The 23,497-nt window shown below is 40.5% G+C and overlaps 1 protein-coding gene across 4 annotated transcripts in view; it reads right to left on the reverse strand.

Annotated features, from left to right (window-relative positions):
• Positions 1–23,497, reverse strand: part of LOC132393542 (amyloid-beta precursor protein-like) — a 202,597-nt gene that overhangs the window by 34,415 nt on the left and 144,685 nt on the right. For 2 of the 4 annotated variants that reach the window (XM_059968929.1, XM_059968931.1), the window contains exons 7-11: positions 22,870–23,037; positions 6,291–6,424; positions 6,007–6,081; positions 5,555–5,713; positions 2,975–3,103 (exon numbers count right to left, since the gene is read on the reverse strand). In XM_059968929.1, coding sequence (XP_059824912.1) covers positions 2,975–3,103; positions 5,555–5,713; positions 6,007–6,081; positions 6,291–6,424; positions 22,870–23,037 — 665 coding nt within the window. The remainder of the gene's footprint in view (positions 1–2,974; positions 3,104–5,554; positions 5,714–6,006; positions 6,082–6,290; positions 6,425–22,869; positions 23,038–23,497) is intronic. The other 2 variants (XM_059968933.1, XM_059968932.1) reach the window with 1 other exon arrangement.

The raw sequence follows: 23,497 nt of genomic DNA on the forward strand, positions 1-23,497 counted from the left end.
CCACATACTGGCCCTCTCACCATATCCCTTGATGCCCTGACCCATCAGGAATAATTTATCAACTTACCCACGGACTTGGCCTCCACTGCAGTCTGTGACAGAGTATTCCACAGTTTCACCACTCTTTGGCTAAAAAAAAAAGTTCCTCCTTATCTCTGTTCTAAAAGGTCACTCCTCAATATTGAGGTTGTGCCCTCTAGTTCTGGATACCACCACCAGAGGAAACATCCTCTCCACATCCATCTTATCGAGCCCTTTCAACATTCAGTAGGTTTCAACGAGATTCCCATGCATTCTTCTAAATTCTAGTGAGTACAGGCCCAAAGCTGTCAAACACTCTTCATATGTCAACCCTTTCATTCCTCGTGAACCACCTCTGGACTCTCTCCAATGACAATACATCCTCTTTGAGATAAGGGGCCCAAACCTGTTGACAATATTCCATACAACATTGCCTTTGCCTTCTTTACTACAGACTCAACTTGTAAATTAACTTTCTGGGAGTCTTATACAAGGACTCCTAAGTCCCTTTGCACTTCTGATGTTTGAACTTTCTCCCCATTTAGATAATAATCTGCACTATAGTTCCTTTTACCAAAATGCATCATCATACATTTCCCAACAGTATTCCATCTGCCACTTTTTTGTCCATTCTTCCAATTTGTCTAAGTCCCGCTGCAATCACATTGCTTCCTCAGCACTATCTACCCCTACCTTCATATCACCTACAACAAAGCCATCAACTCCACTATCTAAATTACTGACAAACAGCGTGAAAAGTAACGGTCCCAATACCGACCCTTGAGGAACACCACTAGTCACTGGTAGCCAACCAGAAAAGGCCCCCTCTATTCCCACTCGCTGCCTCCTGCCTGTCAGCCATTCCTCTATCCATGCCAGTACCTTTCCTATCACACCATAAGATTTTATCTTGCTAAGCAGCCTCAAATGCCTTCCGAAAATCCAAGTAAATGACATCCACTTCCTCTCCTTTGGCAACTGTGCTTGTTACTTCCTCGAAGAATTCCAACAGATTTTTCAGGCAAGATTTCCTTTTTCAGAAACCATGCTGACCTTGACTTATTTTATCATTAGTCTCCAAGTACCCCGAAACCATGCCCTTAATAACTGTGGCCAATTAGCACAGAAGTATAGGTGAAATAGCACAAATACATTAGCAACATGACAAAAGGTTATGCAGAAAATCACAATGATATTACAAAGTATCATGAAAGGTAATCATAATTGACAAATCAGCTTGAGTTTGATGCTATTTCTAGCAAAGTAGATAAGGAGAAACTAGTAGACTTAATATATTGATATTTTAGGAAGAGATAAAGAGCTACATAAAATAAGATTATGATTCCTATGATTGGAAAATGAAATTAGCAACATTAGTTGAAATTCAGGCAAATTTAGGAATAAGCAGGAGGTCGCTAAATGGTAGCGAAGAACCACCTGGATCGCTGCCATAGCATCTAGTATTTACAAGTTAATTTTCTGCATTAATGAATTCGATAAGAAGACCAAGTATACTGCATTGAGGTATGCTAACGATAAGCCAGGTGGGAGGATAAACCACAAAGGGAATGTAAAGAGGCTGCAAAGTGCACAAGGTCAAATAAGAGGGGAAATAGAAAATAAAATGGAGAAATGTGAAATGATACACTTTGGCAAGCAAGAAGAATGGAAAAGCAGATGTCTTTTGATAAAGGTGCTAGACTGGTAAATGCTAGAATTCAGAGATACTGGGGATGCTTTAAATAAATCACAGGAAATTAGTATGCATATACAATGGGCATCATGAAGACATATGGTATGTTAGCCTTTATTGCAGAGGGGCTCAAATCAGACAGTGAGAGAAATTAGATATGAATTAGATGCAGCAAGCGGACAAGTCAACTCTCTGGGTTTGACAAGAACACATACATTTTGTCTTCAGGAGACATTTCTAAATGGTAAAAACTGATAAGCTTAGATCAGATTTTCTCATGTCATAATGACTTAGACCTCTACTAATATGATGGATCAGAATAATAGTCATTTCAGAACAAATTGGACTGAAAAGCTATTACTTTCACTTCTTTTTAAAAAGAACAGTTGAATGGATTTCCTAAACTGCCATATTTTGTATGTGTCTAAATGCAATCGATATTACAATAGAATTAATTGGGTGAAATCCAAGGCAGCCATAAAATGTTTCATCCCTGCACTCAGGGTAGCCCGCTGCTGTCATTATATTTTCTCCCCCCTATCCTTTTGGTGCCAGAGCTTTCAACGTGTTACAATTGATTTTCTAGATAATTAAAGCCAATGAATGCATTAGGAGACAAAAGCAGTTTTCAAACAACACACATCATGAATTTGCACATAGCTGGGTATTGATGCACCTTAACGTTTCCCAGATGTGGAAATGAGTGACCCTAGCTTGCTTGACTAGTGGTCTTAAGAGTGATAGACCATGGAAACAGGGTCTTCAGCCCAAATGGTCCATGCTGACCAAAATGTCTACGTGAGCTCGTCCCATCTGCCAGTATTTAGCTCATATCTTGCAAAACCTTTCCTATCCATGTACCTATACACATATTTCTTAATTGTTGCCAATGTACCTGTCTCAACCACTTCCTCTGGCAGCTCATTCCATATTCTGACTACTCACTGGGTGAAAACATTGCCCCTCAGGTTCCTATTAAATCCCTTTCCCTCACCTTAAAATTATACTGTCTAGCTCTTGATTCCCTAACTCTGGGTGAAAAAAAAGCAATGTGCATTTATCCTGTCTATACTCTCATGATTTTAAACCACCCTATAAGTATTGAAAATTTTATTTGGATAACATAGCCCATGTAAGCAATTCTTTTTGTCTTGTATATCACTAAATTATCCGGTCCTTAATTAGTACATAAAGTCGGCAAAGGAGGTTGAACCATGGTATCTACTTCATTCAGCTACACTTCGACGATCAGGCTCTTACTTGCGATTTGATCTGAGCGGCCTTCTCAGGATCGACCATACGGACATGTTCGAAGTGCTTCAGGGTGTGCTGTCTGTCTTTTTGCTCTGCACGGCTATACTTCTTCAGCGCATTAAGCACATGTCGGGGCTAGAACGAAACAGGAGTTATTATGATAGGACTTTCTTTTGCTGAGAGCCTTGCACCGATTAGCACGAGAGAAAAGCTTTAAGCGAAACCCACAGTCAAGAGCATACATTTAATCCTTTTTAATAAATGCATTACTCTGTTTAAGCCAGGCCTGTAACATTTAATGAAGGAGGATCTGGTGTAGATTCCACAGAACTCAATTAACTGCAGTGCCCCACTCCACCGCACTTTCCAGACACAAAGAACGACTGATTTCAGCTGCTGCTATTTTGCCCTCGGCACTTGAGCTGAATAGGATCAAACTTTCAGGAACGCATAGTTCAAAAACCTAACCCAGCAAATTCCAACCTTTCCCCCAAGGATATCTACGGAAAGCAAGCACAAGCAGGCAAGCCTCAAATTCCTGAAATGCCAAACAAAAATTTGAGGTGGGTCAGAACAGAAAATAAAACAATTGATTAGTTACCTTGGCTTTAAGGTTTGATATTCTCCTTCACCTATCAAGTGCTTATTTTATCATCCTCCACTTCAAAAGCATCTTTTTAAAATGTTTTTTATTATTTAAGATACAGCAGGGTACAGGCACTTCCTGCCCAACTACACCCATGTGACCAATTAATCTACTAAGCCATAGGTATTTGAAATGTGTGAGGAGATCCACGTGACCACAGGGCCATACAAACTCCTGACAGACAGCAGTGGGAACTGATCTTGGGTGGCTGGTACTGTGGTAGTGTAACATTACTGTGTCACCCTCCCGTCTCTGGGAGCAACAGGCAGGGGCCGTAATCTGAAAGAGATATCACTCGGCTAACGATAAAATTAACGAGCTTGGTCTGCAATAACCGCACATCTTTGTTCTTTACCCAGCCTGACCTCTCCATGGCATCCTTCTCTCAGGAGAGTTGTAATTGGACCAGGAACGCATAAAGAAACTGCAGGGGCTATCCAACAAATTTGTGTGGTGCAGTACTTGCACTTGCACTGTTCCCCAGAAGTCATGGAACTGATAGCACCAGACAAGCCTTTTGGCCCCTCAATGGTAGGGAAAAGGGCATGTCAGGTAGGAAGCTTGGGAGTAATGAGAAGAGTGCATGTCCCAGGTGGATAACATGCTTTCTTGTTTTTTTTAAAAGGTATAGTTACCCTGATCGCAGAAGAAGCTTACCAGGATACTCCTGGATTAGAGGGTATCGACTATAAGGAGAGGTTGGGTTGTTCTCCGAAGACTCAGAGGCTGAGGGGAGATGGAGGTTTTTAAAACTACGAGAGGCATATATGGGGCAAGGCAGTCAGAATCTTTGCCCCAGGGTAGAAATGCAAACACCAAAGACGATTTTGATGTCAATTTGTACTAAATGTACTCTTGCTCTATATCATCCAACCCGTTTATATTTATGTGCCTGTTTAAAAGCCTCAAACACCATCAAACTGCTTGATCCCACTACTACCCCGATAACACATTCCAGGCACCTACGACTCTATGTAAAAAAAAACTCCCCCACCCCATTCAAAAGCATTTCTACCCTGGGGAAAAGATTCTGCCCATTGATCTTATCCATGCCCCTCATAATTTTAAAAACTTTGTCTCCCGTCTGCCTCTGACATGAGGGAGAACAGCCCAAGCTTGTTTATACCCTCTAATCCAGGGACTATCCTGGTAAGCCTCTTCTGGACTCTTCCACAGTTACCATAACATTCATATAACGGAGGCAACCAAAAACGTGGCAACTATATATTTAAAGAAAGACAAGGCAGGTTTGGTTATCCACCCAGGCCATCCCATCTCCTTATTAATCCTGTCCTTCTTCCCTCCACCATCATGTTTCTGAAGAGTTCATGAACTTATGAGCACTACCTCATTATCCATCTTTTGCACTATTTTAAAGCACAGTAATTTTAATGTCTTGCATTGTACTGCTGCAAAACAAAAAATTTCATGACAGATTGCATAGCGGTTTGCATAATTGCTTTACAGTGCTAGAGACCCTGATCGGGGTCCGATTCCCACCATAGAAATGAGTAAGTTCTCCTGCGACCGCATGGATTTCTTACAGGTGATCCAGTTTCCTCTGATTTCAAAGGTGTATGGTTAGGGTTAGTGAGTTGTGGGCATGCTATCTTGAAACCAGAGTATGGAGACACTTGCAGGTTGCCCCCAGCACTGTGATGTTGATGCCTTCTGGTTGTGTCCCCTTGTCCTAGACTTCCTCCACAATGGAAAACATTCTCTCTATAGGTCTTTTAATTTTCAATAGGTTTCAATGAGATCTCCCTCAGAGCCCAGAGCCATCAAACGCTCCTCAATTACACTTCTAAATAGCAGAAACATATTATTAGTAATTTTAAGATTATATTCCAGAAGGTACAAGTCAAAGATTAAATTCTCTAGAACTCTGTGCCCATGGCTGTGTGCTGGTTCCTATGCTCTCTTCATAGTTCCTCACTTACCCGTGGAGGGTCAGCCTGGAGTGCAGCAAGGTAATTCTCCAGTGCTATGCGACGCCTATCGTTCAGCATGGCCTCCACTCTTGCCATATGGGTCTCCACCAACTGCTGTCTCTCACTCGCTGCTTCCTGCTCTAGTGATTCCACCATCTCCTGGAAACGCTTGAATATCACAAAAGGTTCCCAATAAAATAAATGTCAACAACTTCCAATTTTTGAGTGGTTGTAAACTGTAGGAGGTGATTTATACAGTAACAGTCCAGGCTGTAGCTTTTAACACACAAAGGTGCATTATCTCGTGCCAGTTTACAATGCCGCATGCAAAATAAATCTCAGTGATTTAAAGTATAAAAAGAGTCATGCATTTAATTCTCTTTCAAAAACTTTCAAAGAATCAGTGCTTATTTGAACTTATGAACTTTGCACCAGGGATAAGAAAAATATCAGACTTTTACCTGAATGACAGCTTTTTTGTCAGCTTTGGGCAGATTTTTAGCTTGACGCTCAGCTTCTTCCCACTCCCTCATTATCTACAAAGCAATAGCGCAGTCTGTAATTTCCATTTCTCAAAATTTATAACCAGGATTTGATTTTAAAGGGGGCTGGGGTCCACTGTATTTTGTACAAGGACACTGGAAGCAGTTAATATAAACATGCTAAAAATGGTCCCCAATGAGCACCATGAGTAATCTTACTGAAGATGGGAATGAATTGCAGGTTAGAAAGGAAAATAAACTACCTTTGACATGCGCTCTCGGTGCTTGGCTTCCAACCTCTCCTTAGCCTTCTGGAAATAAGCATGCTCGTTCTCATCGCCAGGAGTTTCGAGATATTTGTCAACGGCATCTGGAGTGCTGGCAGCTGTTGTGGGGACTAAAGGCAAAGATGACAAAGAAATGTCTTCAGGGAGTGCTCCGAGCATTTAAAACCCAAGCTCAAAGCCCAGCTCAATCCAGACGTCTACTACCAGTATAGTATAATAGGAGGCTCTAACACTTGCCATCCTGCAGAAAATATGAGGAACTAATTTCCTTTGATCTATCATCAAGCTCTTTGATAGGAAATCTTTGCAGAATGTCTTTGACCAGATTGGTGGTCTTCTGGGATGTTTGTTTCTCTTTAGCTCCAAACATATCATGATATTAATTCCACTGCACACATGCTCAGTGTTGAAAGGGAGACACTTCCTCTGGAATTCCTTACCTCCCTCAGTTCTCCTGTTTAATCCTTTTTTATAGTCTAGTTCTGTTTCAGATATTCTCATTGCTCGTCTTAATTACACTGACGTGGCGGACAAAAAAATCACTCTATTCAGACCTATTTTGTTACAGGACTAAAATAATTGTGTGTCATTTTATGAAGTCAGCATTCCATACACTGCCTAATAGTAGGTGCATCTGGCGTTCATTTCAGCTCCTATCTAAAACTTGCGCTGATTTAAATTCCATTGCAAGCACATCGCATGTAATCCAGACTACTTCCAATTAGTGCTCAATTCACTGTGAATTTACATCAAAAGTCTTTTGTTTGGAACTTTATCAGAAGCTTTCCAAAAGCCAGTGGCCATTTTACACCCTATTACAAGCTTAAAAACATGTATGTATGCATGTGCCCCCATCAAAAATGACAAGCAACTTTCTATTCTTATGATGCAAATACTTCACACAAGGATAAATTCAAATTTGGTGTCTGCCTCAATAAAGACATTAGTTCCCCTTTCAAGAGTATATATTCACAGGATCAATGCAAGCTGCAGAAAGTTGTAAACTCAGTCAGCTCCATCTTCAAGGAGAGATGCCTCAAAAAAGGGGGCATCTATCATTAAGGACCACCATCACCCAGAACATGCCCTCTTCTCATTGCTACCATCAATGAGGTGGTACAGGAGCCTGAAGGCATACATCTTCCCCTCTGCCATGAGATTTCCGAATGGACAATGAACTGGTGAACACTACCTCACTACTTTTTTTGCACTACTTATTTAATAAGTAGTTTGTATAATGTATTGTATTGTACTGCTGCTGCATTATGACAAATATCATAACATACGCTGGTGATATTAAACCTGTTTCTGATATTATCAAGACAGGAGTGTGAAGAGAAGTTGAATCATCCAATTTGTGACGATAGTTTGAATGCAAGGTGCAGAGTAATTTTATCTCCTCGATCAATACACTTCCATCCTATGCTCGGGAGAATTTACAGCTCTGCAGAGCCCACCACCACAACAGCAATGCTTCAGGCTAGATTCAACATTAAAAGCACAACAGTGCAGACTGCTGCTTGTGTTAAAATAAATAACTAGTGGCAGACACTGCAAATAACAAAAAGTCACCTCATGACTTTAGTTGATGATCTGACCTGGAGCAAAATAGATCAGAGGAAGGCAGGGAGATGGAACACATATTTTGGAAGAAGTTGGATGAAGCTAATAAGCTTGCTAGTTGTATGTGACATGAGAGAGTGGATCTGTTATTACTTTTGCTTAAGTGCTTCCCTTTTCCAAACCATCAAACAAATATTAGATATCCAAACTGCCTGCTAGACCCATAATCTTCCACTACAAATGCAAGACTTGGACTTTAATAAACCTTTATAGTAATGACGGATAAAATGAAGTACATATTTCTTTGTTTTAATTTGAAAACCTGTAACAAAATGAATCTCAGGGTAGTATATGGTGACATCTACATACTTTGATAATAAATTTACTTCAAACTTTGAAGAACACTAGTGGGATCTTTAAAAAATATACATATTGTGTTTTTTTGAAAAAGAGGTCAATACACTAGAATAGGATCCAAAATAGTGAGACTTTAATTAGCTATTGTTGGCAGAATTTCAGATGGTGACAAGTAGGCGTACAGGTACGAGCAAGAGCAGCTGGTTGAGTGGTGGCGTAGTAGCATAGTGGTTAGCACAATGCTTTACAGTACCCGTGACCTAGGTTCAGTACTCGCCACTGTTTGCGAGGTGTTTGTACGTTCTCCGTGACCGCATGGGTTTCCTCCGGGTGATCGGCTTTCCTCCTACAGTCCAAAGGAGGACCGCTTGGGAGATTGTCGAGTGATTAGGGTAGGGTTACATCAGGAGATGCTGGGCGGCGCAGTTTGAAGGGCCTATTCTGTGCAGTATTGCAATAAATGAAAAAAAAATAACAACCTTGCACTCAACATCAGCAAGACCAAGTGATTGATTGAAAACTTCAGGAAGCTGAAATCGAGAGAACACACACATTCCTCATTGAGGGATCAGTAGTGGAAAGGGTGAGCAGTTTCAAGTTCCTGGGTGTCAACATCTCTGAGGATCTACCCTGGGTTCAACATATTGAAGTAACTACAAAGAAGGTAAGACAGCAGCTATAATTCATTAGGAGGCTGAGTAGTCTTGGTATGTCACTAAAGACTGTCGCACATTTCTACAGATGTACTGTGGACAGCATTCTAACTGGTTGCATCACTGTCTGGTATGGGGTGGGGGGGAGAGCTGCACAGGACTGGAACAAGCTGCAGTATGTTGTAAGCTCCATCATGGGCATTATCCTCTACAGCATCGAGGACACCTTCAAAAGGTGATGCCTCAAAAAGGTGGCATCTGTCATTAAGGACACCCATCACCCAGAATATGCCCTCGTCTCATTACTACCATTGAGGATGTAGGTAGCTACAGGATCCTGAAGACACACAAGTGTCTAGAACATCACCAACAAATATCTGAATGGGCAGTGAAACCATGAACACTACCTAATTATTTTTTCCCTCTCTTTTTGCATTACTTATTTAATTTTTTATATATATTTATTGTAATGTTTTAAACATTATTATGTATTACAATGCACTGCTGCCACAAAATAACAAATTTCACGACATATGCCAGTGACATTAAACCTGATTCTGATTCTAGTCAATGCTTCATAAACCCTACCCCTTAGGAAGCTGATTTTTTTCTGACATCATATTCCCAAATTAATTTGAATGCTGCTCTCTGGGCCTTTGAAGCTGCAAAGTGAAGCTGTAATGGAGATAAATCATTGTCTCAGGTCAGTTATAAACTTGAACGTCAGCCAAAAATTTGAGAGGGATGGAGATTAAACACATCTATTGTTTGGAATAATTTGCCTGCAGAACCTCCTTCCCTTTGAGAAATAGAAAAAAAGGAAACAAAATTTCACCTCAGAGAGAAAAACTTTGTGCAGTGAACCCTGAGGCAAAATTGTAGCATACCATTTGAATTACAAAGTTAATAACTGGGCTCAGAGATAACATTACCACAGCTTATTCAATAATACAAGAAAGGTCACTCCAAAAGCAATATGCAGTTGTGACTTTTCTAAAAAGTCCTTCAGCTCCTTCGCACCTACCCCCCCCCCCCATTCCAAAACAAATTTAGTCTGGTGCTTTCCCTCAACATCAGAAAACCAGGGGCTAACAGGAAGATCTACAACAGCAAACTGGGAGATCTATTGGCCTCATTTTAGAATGTTTAGGTTTAAAGGGACATTCCTGCTGTGCATCTGCTGTGCATGACAGCACTCTGCTGTGACAGCTATATTCAGTAAAGTAGCAAAGTCTGTTATTTGCTAATCATAATCCTATTAACCGTAACTTGTACTATCGAGGTATGATCAACTGGAGCATTTTGTGTACCTCCGCTTTCATGCTTCCATCAACCATGGTGTCATATGGACCCATTGTCGAAGGCAACCAGATGTTCAAAGTTCAAAGTAAATTTTATTATCAAAGTACATATATGTCACCATATACAACCCTGAGATTCATTTTCTTGTGGTCATACTCAATAAATCTATAGAATAGTAATTATAACAGAAATTAATGAATGACTGCCAAACTAGGGCATTCAACCAGAGCTCAGAAGCCACCCAATTGTGCAAAAAGGAGGAAAAATGGTATATTATAAAAGCAATAAATATTGAGAACATGAGATGAAGGGGTCTTGAAAGTGAGTCCATTGGTTGTGGGAACGTTTCAATGATGGGGTGCATGAAGTTGAGTGTAGTTATCCCCTTTGGTTCAAGGGTCTGGTGACGGAGGGGTAGTAACTGTTTCAGAACCTGGTGGCTCTCTTGTACCTTCTTCCTGATGGCAGCAACCACCATATTTGGCATTGGGTTGGTATTGTGAGTTCTACAGCATGAGCATGAACACTTAATTGATGGTGGGGCATGCATGCAAGAGTTTCTCAACATATAGATTCATTCACACACTCGCATAAGGCAGCTAAGACACAGAGGACAGATCAAATGACATTCTGAAAGATGCTTTGAAGAACCACAGCATCCTCAAGGAACCATGCAACTCCGTGGCTCATGGCTGCTTAAAACGGAGAACGACATTGCTCTGCCATTAAGAAATTCAAGAACACGTGTCAGAAATAGAGAAAAGTTTGCTTTATATGTCACATATACATCGAAACATATAGTGAAATGCATTGTTTTGCGTCAACAATCTACACAGGCCAAGGACATGGCGGAGGCAGACCGCAAGAGTTACTAAACTTCTGACATAGCATGGCTTCAAGCGGACAGGGCCTGGGAAATGAATATTCAAGGATATACATCTTATTGAAAGGACAGACTGACTGGCAGAGGGGGTGGGGTGGCTCCGTTGGTGAGAATGATATTCAGTCCCTTGTGAGGGGGGACATAGAAACAGGGGATGTAGAGTCAGTATGGATAGAACTGAGAAATTCTAAGGGTAGAAAGACCCTATGGGAGTTATCTACAGGCCCCCAAACAGTAGTCTGGATGTAGGGTGTAAGTTGAATGAAGAGTTAAAATTGGCATGTCGCAAAGGTAACGATACAGTTGTCATGGGGGATTTCAACATGCAGGTAGACTGGGAGAATCAGAATGGTATTGGACCCCAAGAAAGGGAGTGTGTGGAGTGCCTCTGAGATGGATTCTTAGAACAGCTTGTACTGGAGCCTACCAGGGAGAAGGCAATTCTAGATTTAGTCTTGTGCAATGAACCGGATTTGATCAGGGACCTTAAGGTAAAGGAACCATTAGGAGGTAGTGACCATAATATGGTATGTTTTAACCTACAATTTGAGAAGGAGAAGGGAAAATCTGATGTGTCAGTATTACAGTTGAACAAAGGCAACTATGGAGCTCTGAGGGAGGAGCTGGCCAAAGTTCAATGGAACAATACCCTAGCAGGGAAGACAGTGGACCAACAATGGCAGGTATTTCTGGGAATAATGCAGAAGGTGCAGGATCGGTTCATTCCAAAGAGGAAGAAAGATCCTAAGGGGAGTAAGGGGCGGCTGTGGCTGACAAGGGAAGTAAAGGGCAGTATAAAAATAAAAGAGAAGTAGTATAACATAGCAAAGGTGAACGGGAAACCAGAGGACTGGGAAGCTTTTAAAGAGCAACAGAAGATAACAAAAAAGGCAATACACCAAGAAAAAATGAGGTATGAAGATAAACTAGCCAAGAATATAAAGGAGGATAGTAAAAGCTTCTTTAGGTATGTGAATAGCAAAAAAATAGTTAAGACCAAAATTGGGCCATTGAAGACAGAAACGGGTGAATTTATTATGGGGAACAAGGAAATGGCAGATGAGTTGAACAGGTACTTTGGATCGGTCTTCACTAGGGAAGACACAATCTCCCAGATGTAATAGTGGCCAAAGGAACTAGGGTAAAGGATGAACTGAAGGAAATTTATATTAGGCAAGAAACTGTGTTGGATAGACTGTTGAGTCTGAAGGCTGATAAATCCCTGGGACCTGTTGGTCTGCATCCCAGGGTACTTAAAGAGGTGGCTCTAGAAATCGTGGACGCATTGGTAATCAATGCGACTGGGCTTGTATACACTGGAATTTAGAAGGATGAGAGGGGATCTGATTGAAACATATAAGATTATTAAGGGATTGGACATGCTGGAGGCAGGAAGCATGTTCCCACTGATGGGTGAGTCCAGAACTAGAGGCCACAGTTTAAGAATAAGGGGTAGGCCATTTAGAATAGAGATGCAGAAAAACTTTTTCACCCAGAGAGTGGTGGATAGGTGGAATGCTCTGCCGCAGAAGGCAGTGGAGGCCAAGTCTCTGGATGTATTCAAGAGAGAGTTAGATAGAGCTCTTATAGATAGCGGGGTCAAGGGATATGGGGAGAGGGTAGGAACGGGGTACTGATTGTGTATGATCAGCCATGATCACAGTGAATGGCGGTGCTGGCTAGAAGGGGCAAATGGCCTACTCCTGCACCTACTGTCTATTGCCTGCAACTCACCAACCTTGATCGCGTGTCTTCAGAACGTGGGAGGAAACCAGAGCAACTGAAGGAGTGCCATGTGATTACATGGAGAAAGTACACAGTGGCGGCTGGAATCAAACCCCTGGTGGCGATAGCCGGTGGGTAAAGCGATTGCACTAATCCCTAACGTCATCATGAATGCAGAAGTAAATAGCGGAGGGAGAGTCCTTAAATGGACCCGAATCAGGTTTATTATCACCAGCATGTGATGTGAAATTTGTTAATTTAGTAGCAGCAGTTCAATGCAATAAATAATCTAGCAGAGAGAAAATGGCCTTCAGGCTTCTGTACCTTCTATCTGATGGTAACAGCAAGAAAGTGGCATGCCCTGGGTCCTGGAGGTCTTTGTATAACTTTAAAGATTCCCAAAGAAATGCATTTTTGATTCAGCCAATTTTCCTCATTTGAAATAAACTCGTTATTTCCTGCAATTAAATGCATATTCTGTCACTCTGTGATTGTTTAATATCCATTGTGAAAGGAACTGCCCAGAGAGATAATGTCAGTAGTTGAAATTATATCAAAAAGGGAACTTAAAATGTTGTAGGCATACCTATGGCATAAGTGAATATGAAGGGTGCTCAGCAGCTACAAAGGTTATGGGATTCTTTAAGGTCAATCTCTAAGGGAGTTTAGAAGTAGTTAAAGATTAACTGTGATTTAACATGGATTAACTGGACCCGTTCAGGTAAATGTTTTTGTCCTTTGGTGAGCGTAGTCTCAATTTTTTTTAATGCATTCATTTTAAATCAAAGTTCAAAGTAAATTTATTATGAAAGTACACATACCTTGTGTATGAGGTCACATACTACATTGAGATACATTTTCTTGCAGGCATTTACGGGGTGAAAAAGGAATACCGTAGAATTTATAGGGTGGCACGATAGCACAACACATTACAGCATGAGCTGTCTGTAAGATCATCTTTCAATTACTGTGGCGTGTGTATTCTCCCTGTGTTTTCTTAGAATGGGTTCCATGCTGTTTTTGTGTTTTGTGGCTGCCAATATGTATTCAGGGTTGTACACTGTACTCATACTTTGATAATAAATGTACTTTGAGCCTCTACCACATGGGTTTCCTCCAGGTGTCCTGGTCTCCTCCTACATTCCAAGAGACGTATGGTTAGGGTTAGTTAGTCGTGGGTATGCCGTGTTGGCAGCGGAATCATTGCGACTCTTACAGACTGCAAGGCTGAATCGCTGGTTTCATGTGATGCAAACGACACATTTCACTGTTTCAATGTACACACAATTACAGCTAAGGAAGAACTATACATGAATAGAAACTGTCAAAAGGCAAATGAAAATAAAATAAATACTGAGAACATGAGTTGGAAGGAATCCTTTAAAGTGCCCCATTAATTATAGCAGAGGATTGTGGAACAGTGATATCACATTTGCAAAGTCTGCAGGTTTGCAATCAATGATGTAATCAGTACACAGACGGGGAAAGAGGAGCAGACCATGGACTGATCTCAGATTCATAAGAGACAGCTGTGTGGGGGAGGCTGGGACACTACAGCTCGGCAGCATCTAGGAACAAATGAAAGCTGAGTGGAAGTGGTAGACAGCAGAGAAGAGAAGCACTGGGGGAGGCGTGCAGATTAATAAAACTAAGCATGGATGTGGCTCCATTTCCTTGGGAGCTTGAGGAGATTTGGTATGGCAAATTTCTACAGATGCACTGTGGAGAACATTCTAACTGGCTGCATCACTGTCTGGTATGGGGGCGGCTACTGTGCAGGATTGCAGTAAGCTGCAGAGTTGAAAGATTACTCAGCTTCATCATGGGTACTAGCCTCCATAGTATCCAATACACCTTCAAGGAGCGGTGCCTCCGTAACGGCACCCATCACTAAGGACCCCCACCACCCAGGACATGCCCTTTTCTCATTGCTAGCATCTGGGAGGAGGTGGTACGGGAGCCTGAAGGCACACACTTAATGATTCAGGAACAGCTTCTTCCCCTTTGCCATCCGATTTCTGAATGGACATCGAACCCATGAACAGTACCTCACTACTTTTTTAATTTCTATTTTTTTGCACTATTTAACTATTATATATATATTTTTTTACTGTAATTCACAAATTTCCCAAATACACCTGATTACACTTGATTCTGAACCAAATGTAACCTGGTATGCTGTAGGTGAGGGCTGCACGATGCCAGAAACAAAAAAAACAAGATTTCCTGTGGGAATGAAAAGCAGCAAAGATGACATACTCAATTTTGAGGGTAAGCTTAATCACTTAATATTAATAAATTCTAAGGAAAATTTATTGGAGTACCTCAACACACGAGGAAAAAGATCAAATCAAAAGAGGTCTTGTACAATTGAGCCAAGGCTCCAACAAGCACATAACTGCCTGGATTAGAGGGCACACGCTATGAGAGTTTGAACAAACTTGGGTTATTTTCTCTAGAGCAGCAGAGGCTGAGGGAAAATCTGAAGAGGTTTACAAGATTATGAAAGGAATAAAAAAAAAGAGTAGACAGATTGTATCTTATTCCCAGGATTGAAATGTCTAATACCAAAGGACATGCATTTAGAGTGGTGGGTGCCTGGAATAAACTGCCTGGGGTGGAGTTAGAGGCAGATACATTAGAGATGCTTAGATAGGCACATGAATGTGAGGGAAATTATAGAATATTTACATTATGTAGGCAGAGAGATTAGTTTAGTTGGCCAATTGATTACTAATTGGGTCGGCACAAAACTGTGGGCCAAAGGGCCTGTTACTGTGCTCTACTGTTCTACGTTCAATAATGGAAATGACCGAGAATCCTTGATTTCTGCACATTAACGTTTTGATATCAGACGTCTTTCTGAAATTAAGTCATCTACTGACTGTTCAGGTCAAGGTCAGTTAGCTACATCTACGTACAGTATGCATGTAGATCAACTAGTTTAGCTGGGTCATATTCTGCCCTTGAATGGACGGATTACCATATTCACTCACAACGCTGCCTAAAGAATCAAGTTAATTAGACTTCAATGTTATTGGCAAAGCAGAATAATTTTAAATATGTGAAACATACCAGAATTGGTTGTGGTTTGGTGCCAAGCAGAAAACACAGAAAATGCTACAAAATGTAGTGGATATGGCCCAGTCTATTACGGGTCAAACCCTCCCCACCATTGAGCACATCTACATGGAGAGTTGTTGCAGAAAAGCAGCATCCATCATCAGGAACCCCCACCATCCAGGCCATGCTCTCTTCTCGCTGCTGCCATTAGGAAGGTGGTATAGGAGCCTTAGGACTCACACCACCAACTTCATAAACAGTTATAAACATAACAGGCTCTTGAACCAGAGAGAGGATAACTTCACTCAACTTCTCTTGCCTCAAAACTGAAATGTTCACACAACCTATGGACTCACTTTCAAGGACTCTTCATCTCATGTTCTAATTTTTTTTCTTTTGTATTTGAACAGTTTTTTACCTTTTGCACACTGGTTGGGTGCAATCTTTCATCGATTCTATAATGGTTATTAGATTTATCGAGTATGCCTACAAGAAAACAAATCTCAGGGTCCTGTATGTACTTTGGTAATATATTTACTTTGAACTTTACAAACAATAGCAACCAACAATTTATAAGACAATCATGTATATAGCCGTCAGCAATCAACAGTTAGCACAAACGTCAATTATCAAACTTAAATAAATGTGAATATATGAACAGACTCAATAATTATCACAGAAGCAGGAGAGCAGGGAAGGCCATGTAACAGATGTTGTGCAGGGACAGTTAGGGTATTACACCTGAGTGAGTTTTGTTGAGAAGCTGGATAGCTACAGGAAAGAAGCGTCAGAGATGACGTGTAGTCTTGGTGAAGATGGACTTGTAGCATCTCCCTGATGACTGTTTGATGAATAGGTAACTGCTCTCAGACAGCATACTTTTAATCTAGCAAAAAATGTTGCGCTACTTTTGGGAAAATAAAAATAGGTGGCCCATTTTCCGAGTAACATTATGTTCAAGTGGTTGGGCTACTAGACAGGGATATGGAACAGACACATTAATGTAAGTGCAGACACACAAGTCTCTTAAGTGTGCCAATGTCCATATTGCACACTGGATGTTTTTTGTTTTTCATACCTTTCTTTGTAAACTTTAGAAACTGTGGTATGTGAAAAATCCCAAGAGATCAGTAGCTTCTGAAATACCCAAAGCACCCTGTCTGGCACCAACAATCATTCCACAGTCAAAGTCACTTGGATCACATTTCTTTACCATTCTGCTGCTGGTTTTGAACAGTAAATAAACCTCTTGACAATGTCTGCATGCTTAAGTATATTGAGTTGTTGCCATGTGATTGGCTGATTAGGTATTTCCATTAACAAGGTTTACAGGAGGTACCTAATAAAGTGGCTACCGAGTGTAGGGCCCAATTCTGGCACAAAACAGCCACTGTGGTTTTCCAGTAGATAGGTAACCCAAGGCAGACCAAGGGGTCAAAGTAGAATGTATGAGCTGCCATGGTAACCGAAATTGTGATGTTATCCTGTTTTGTATTACTGAAATTATCAGAATCTCTGATGTTTTCACTTTAACTTAGCTCAACAAGATTATCATGTCTGATTAATTTCACCTCAAAACAATTAAAATTCCCCATAGCAACTCACACAAGGAATAGGGAAAGAAATCTCAAAAGAAAAGTTTAATTAACAAGGGAATCAAGAAACACAGACAAGTTAATGTCTCATTTACAAACAGGGCAAAGTTTGAAGGGCTTCCTTCTTTGTTCTCAGGAGAATAGCTTGGGGCAGGAATCTGCTACTCTAACTAAAACACATAGCAACCCTTCCGATGAAATACTTGATTGAGAAGAGAGAGGGCTGACATGGGGGAAAGATCATTGAAATATAGTGAAAAAAATCAAACCAAGCAAGATTTTTTTGGGGGGAAAAACAGGTGCCAAGGGCCTTCTTTTCAGATAGTGAGCTAAATTAGCATTTTAGACTAATATCATTAGAACTAATCCATCACAGGCAAAGCCCTCCCCATCACTGAGTACAAGGAGTGATGCAACAAGAAAGCAGCATCATAGACCCCCACTATCCCGGCCATGCTCTTTTCTCTCTGCTGCTATCAGAAAGGAGGCGCAGGAACCCTAGGTCTCACACAACCAGGTTCAGGAGAAGTTATTACCCCTTAACTATCCCACTCCTGGCCCAGTGTGGACAGCTTAGTATGTATGTACATATGTATGTACTTTTTAATATTTGTACAATTTGTCTTCTTTTAAACACTGGTTGTCAGTCTGTGTGTAGTTTTTCATTGATTCTATTGTGTTTCTTTGTTCTACTGTGAACACCTACAGGAAAATGAATCTCAGGGTTGTATATAATGACATATATGTACTCTTATAATAAATTTACTTTGAACTTAAAAATATCTATTGAGTAAGAAAATATTAAATTTGTCAAATGAAATGACACTATAAATGCTAATGTTGTAGTATGGAAAATCTAAGAAATACTGTCTTGTACCTAGTTTTATGACATGGAATGAATTATTAATCAGATAGCTTTTGAACAAAAGGAAATGCATGTGTGGATTTCAGAGAGAGGATTAATAGTCAATTCATTTAATGTTTTGGCTCCAGTCGTGCTTCTAAGTAATGAGATACCAAGCAGTGACGGGAGTCATCTGAGTACAAGAGACCTGGATACTGTCATAAATTTAAAGACTAAGCTTAAAATACTTTGGCCCATAGTATTTGTGGAGATGAAATCCCTGTACACACGCGGATGTACTGTAAACGGCCTTCCATTTCCTCTCCTTTTGTTTCTGTTCAAGGTGGCTTTCCCTGACTGACAATTCCTAGTGTTCCCAGATGTTAGATTCTTTAAAGAAACATTCCTCTTCACCTTGAATCTTTTTCTTATGGAGTGAAAGTATATTCGGATGGGAATAGTGGGATGTTTACATTTTGATAATGTGTTTATCTTTTGTTAAATTATGTTACTGAATTCATTTACCCAATTATAAATTCCAGTATCTAATTAACATCCACACAGGGAATATCCCTATTGACTTTGGCGTGAGGTAATACAGTGCTCTGAAATACCTTAGATATATTCTTGCAAATTATTTACATAAATTTCTTATTCTTTCCCATATGCAGTAATGACCCAATTTCAAAAATTTATAAGGCTGGTTGATTTGACAGCTACAGGATCTCAGAATCTAATGAATTATCTATATACCCACTGCCCTACATGTGTAAACATTTGAATAGAAGACTTCTGTTGGCATGTGAGCATTAAATGCATTTCGAAGATTAGTTCTTGATGTTAACTGGTCCACTGGTCAGCCTTAATGAGCCATCAACACACATTACACAGGAGATTTTGCAGATGCTGGAAATCTTGAGCAACACACACAAAATGGTGGAGGAACTCAGCAGGTCAGCTAGCATCTATGGCAGGGAAGGGGGAGGAAGAAGAGGAGGAGAACAAGCTGTCATTAGTCAGGGAATGAAAGGATATGGGGAGAAGCCGGGAGCTTGGGGCTGAGAGAGAAATGGATCAGCCATGATGAAATAGCATGAGGAGACTCAATAGGCCAAATAGCCTAATTCAGCTCCTATATCTTATGGCAGGTGATAGATGAAACCAGGTGAGGGTGAACAACTGGCCAAGCACAGAAATGAAATGTCACAAAAGCAAAAGTAATCCTGAGCAAATGGCCACATAGGCAACAATCACTGATTAAGAAGTAATATTGGTTGGGTATTCTCAGAAGGTTTGTGTGTGATCTCTTTGGGGAATATAGAATAAGGAAAACATATTGGCTATGTGTAAAGTTTAATAAGAGCCTGAGGGGCAACAGTTTTTAAAAAAAAATACAGCCGGAGGTGGTAGATATATGGAATCAGCTGCCAGAGGAAATGGCTAAGGCAGGTAGATTAAAAAAAATGTAAATACATGGACAGATATATGGAAAACAAAAGTTTAGAGGTATATAGATAAAGTGCTGGCAAATAGGATTAGCTTGAGTATGCATCTTGGTTGACACAGACTATTATGGGCTTTTGTTTGGGTTGGTGCAACTCTATGCCTATGTTGGTAAAAACTCGCTTGTGTTTCTGTAACTCTTGAAGTTTATAAATATTAATTGTTTGCCTTGTATAAAATGAGCTTGCTGCACAAATGCTTTCCACTATTTAAACAGACAGGCCACCTTCTGGCAACAACTTATTTCAGTCATGGAGTCACATAGCGCTGGAACAAGCCGTGTGGCCCACCATCTACGGAGTGGGATGACCATTAGTTATGGATTACACAAATTGAATTGGGCAGACAGAAAATCCAACAGGAAGCCTCAAAGCCAGAAGTTTTAGCTTGAAGCTTAGAAAAGATTAAGATTACGATATTTCAAAAAGAAGGAGCACATTATTTGAACAGACTATGACTGGTTCCTTAAGGTTGTTATAGCCAGGGATGGGAGAGGGGATAAGTTCCCACTACCTATTAAAATTGGGATACCTGTTATCCCAATGGCGTGTGTCTCAAATAGCCTGACAAACAATCCAGCTCGTGACCTTCACAGGTGCCTCAACTATTAAGCCCGGTGGAACCATTTATACTGACAGCAGAAGGGGCAAAGGTGAGCTACTGATGCTGGTCATAATTATCGTGTTCAAATTGTCAGGGTAATGGAAACCCATCAAACACATACACCTGCACTCAGGTGTAGAAAGTGTAATTTCCTGTAAGAAGCACCAAGGTCCTTTTCGATCATAATTTTCAAATTTCCATCCTTTGGAATAAGTTCACACTCACCTGTCATCGAATGGGGCTAAAGAGATAGAAATTAGTCTCCGTCACAGAACACACTCAAAATGAAATGCTCATAAAAGTCGTTGCACTAAAGTTTGCATCTTCAGTTTAAAGGGTAATGGTTCACTTTATTGTCACACGTACATTGAAACCAGAGTGAAATGTAATTTTTGCATCAATGACCAACAAAGTTTGAGATGGTCTGGGGGCAAGCCACAAGTGTCGCCATGGTTCCAGCAACAACATAGCATGCCCACAACTTACCTCCCCTCCCCATCCACCTCATACATCTTTGGAACGTGGGAGGAAACTGGAGCCCCTGGAGGAAGTGCATATGGTCACGGGGAGAACGTACAAACTCCTTAAAGACAGCGGACGGAATTGAACCCTAATCTTACAGCTGGTGCTATAAAGCGTTACGTTACCACAACATCTTGGTAGTTAACAGTGAGGGTCACCATTACAGATAAGAAATTATTCTCAGTAACCTGAGCTTCTCATATGCACAGTTAAAATATTGAAATTCAGAAACTGGTTTCGTGTGATCTGCTGCCATTAGATGAACCTGCTGTGCTCTTTATAAGAGTTTAGAATTGGGTTAATTAATCAGATTTTCAGCTTTGAAGTAAAGCGTTCTTGTAAAAACATACTGAATACGTTATCTTACAAAAATCAAAAATTTAAACAAAGCACTAACAATTACCAAACAACCTCTCAAAACTTGGAAAACCAATTACATGTGCATGTGGTATGTCAGGCCATTCAAATAAATATTTGAAAATATTTAGCATTTTTAAGCTTTGATGTTTCAGTTTCTATCTCAGTGTTCTAACTTCACTTCACTCTCTGTAAACAAAGTAAAAAATGAAAGTTTTTTTTGCCATCTGTGTTGCTGCATCAATATTCTTCAGTCTGACTGGCTACTCACCAGTGTGATGAATTCAGTACTGCCAGATGCCACTTACCTGTGCTACCTTGTAACTGACTTGCAAAGGGAAAGCTAATGTGACAGACAGTGCTCAACTACTCTTGACAGATTTCTCCAAGTGGCATGCTGGGTGTAGGTTCAGCTGGTTATAACATTATTACTGGGACTGTGCAGTTTAAAACCAAAGCACTAGATATTCATTTCCTATAATAACTTGTTTGACAACAAGAGAAAATCTGCAGATGCTGGAAATCCAAGCAACACCCACACAATGCAGGAGAAACTCAGCAGGCCAGGCAGCAGCTACGGGAAAGAGCACAATCGACACTTCAGCCTGAAACATCAACTGTACTCTTCTCCATAAATGCAGCCTGGCCAGGTGAGTTCCTCCTGCATTTTGTGGGCACAATTTGTTTGACACTCACCAACATTTTGATGTTTAAAACCATAAGACATAGAAGCAGAATTAGGCCATTTGGCCCATCGAGCCTGATCCACCATTCCATCATGGCTGATTTATTATCCTTCTCAACCCATTCTCCCACCTTTTCCCTGTAACCTTTGATGTCCATACTAACCAAGACAAAGCTCCATTTAAAATTCTTTTGTGCTTGTATTTTTAGAGATGCACCAATGTAACACTTTTAAAAAGGCTGTACTTTAATATCTGCTGTTACTATGTTTTTGAAACAAGAATGGAAAATTGGAAGAGACTTCATGAAACTGTCATGCTGGTGCTTAAACTCAAACTATATGTTATCCATGCCAAATCTTTTACTATGGCAAAGAACTGTAATATATTCTTCAACATAGTCCAGAGAAGTTCAGCAGTTTAGAAGGAGTTTAATTTCACCTAATCACTTTAATGTACATTGTGAGGCTAGCATTGCAATTTCCTTTGTCTCTTCACATTTCACCCAGCTGGTCAGCTAATTAAAGCTAGTTGTTATAATTGCACCTAGCCTTTCAAGCAGAGTTAAGCTCTCCCAAGTACTTTTAAGAGTATGCAGTATCAAATCTCAATGCACAACATGTTAAGGAAATGGAGAAAAAACATGAGTGACCCAATAATAATTTGACAAGTTCCAAGCAGAGGGTTTCAAAGCACATAATCCAAGTTAGGACAGACAGAAAGCAGTTAGTACACAGCAGTTGAAGGAGTTAAGAGGAAAACAGCTTGTGTAAAGCTTCACTACAGGAATTAGCTTGGCAAGTCACAGCACTTGCCCTACAGCTAGACAGCGGAAAGACTGGTTGAGGCTTTCAGTGCTGAGCGACACAGAAAGACTGCAACCAGTTGGAGGTTTCACTTACTGACGCTGTTACAGACGGACAAACAGTACTCCTCGGAATCAAAATTGTTCCTGTTTCCTCCGCAGCCACCATAAATGAACTGGGCACACTTTCCTTCACTGACGTCAAAGTACCACCGAGGCATCATAGCTCTACAAGGCCCAGTCTCCGCTTGCTCAGAACACACTTCTGAATGTGAAAAATGTGAGGATTTTTAATCAGGGGAGAAAAACAAATTCACAAGAAAAAAAATCACCTTTGTTTAAAGCCCACAGCAAGTCAAATGAATTTGCTTTAAGAACCTTGGTAACTCAATTCTATTTTGGATACCATTGAATTTTTATTAGCTTTGAATCATTGATTGAAACCCTTGTAAAACACAGTGCTTTAAAGGTTATTGGCTGCTTGGTTCAGTGGCCAATAGAATGGCTAATGCTGTGTAAAGAAAGTCTCCTTTGAAGTCACAGCTGCAAAGAGTTAGAACAGGTGGATATCTGTGCCCTGGGTTTCACCCAAGATGATTCTGGATTTATCTAGATAAGGAGAGGACCACACAGGACTGAGTAATGTTAAATTAACCTCTTCACAAAAATGGCTATTTGCTGACTAAACAGTTTTTTGCTCTGTCTTCGTGTCTCGAGTGCAAAAA

This window comes from Hypanus sabinus, chromosome 4 (assembly GCF_030144855.1).
Source record: "Hypanus sabinus isolate sHypSab1 chromosome 4, sHypSab1.hap1, whole genome shotgun sequence".
Taxonomy (NCBI): domain Eukaryota; kingdom Metazoa; phylum Chordata; class Chondrichthyes; order Myliobatiformes; family Dasyatidae; genus Hypanus; species Hypanus sabinus.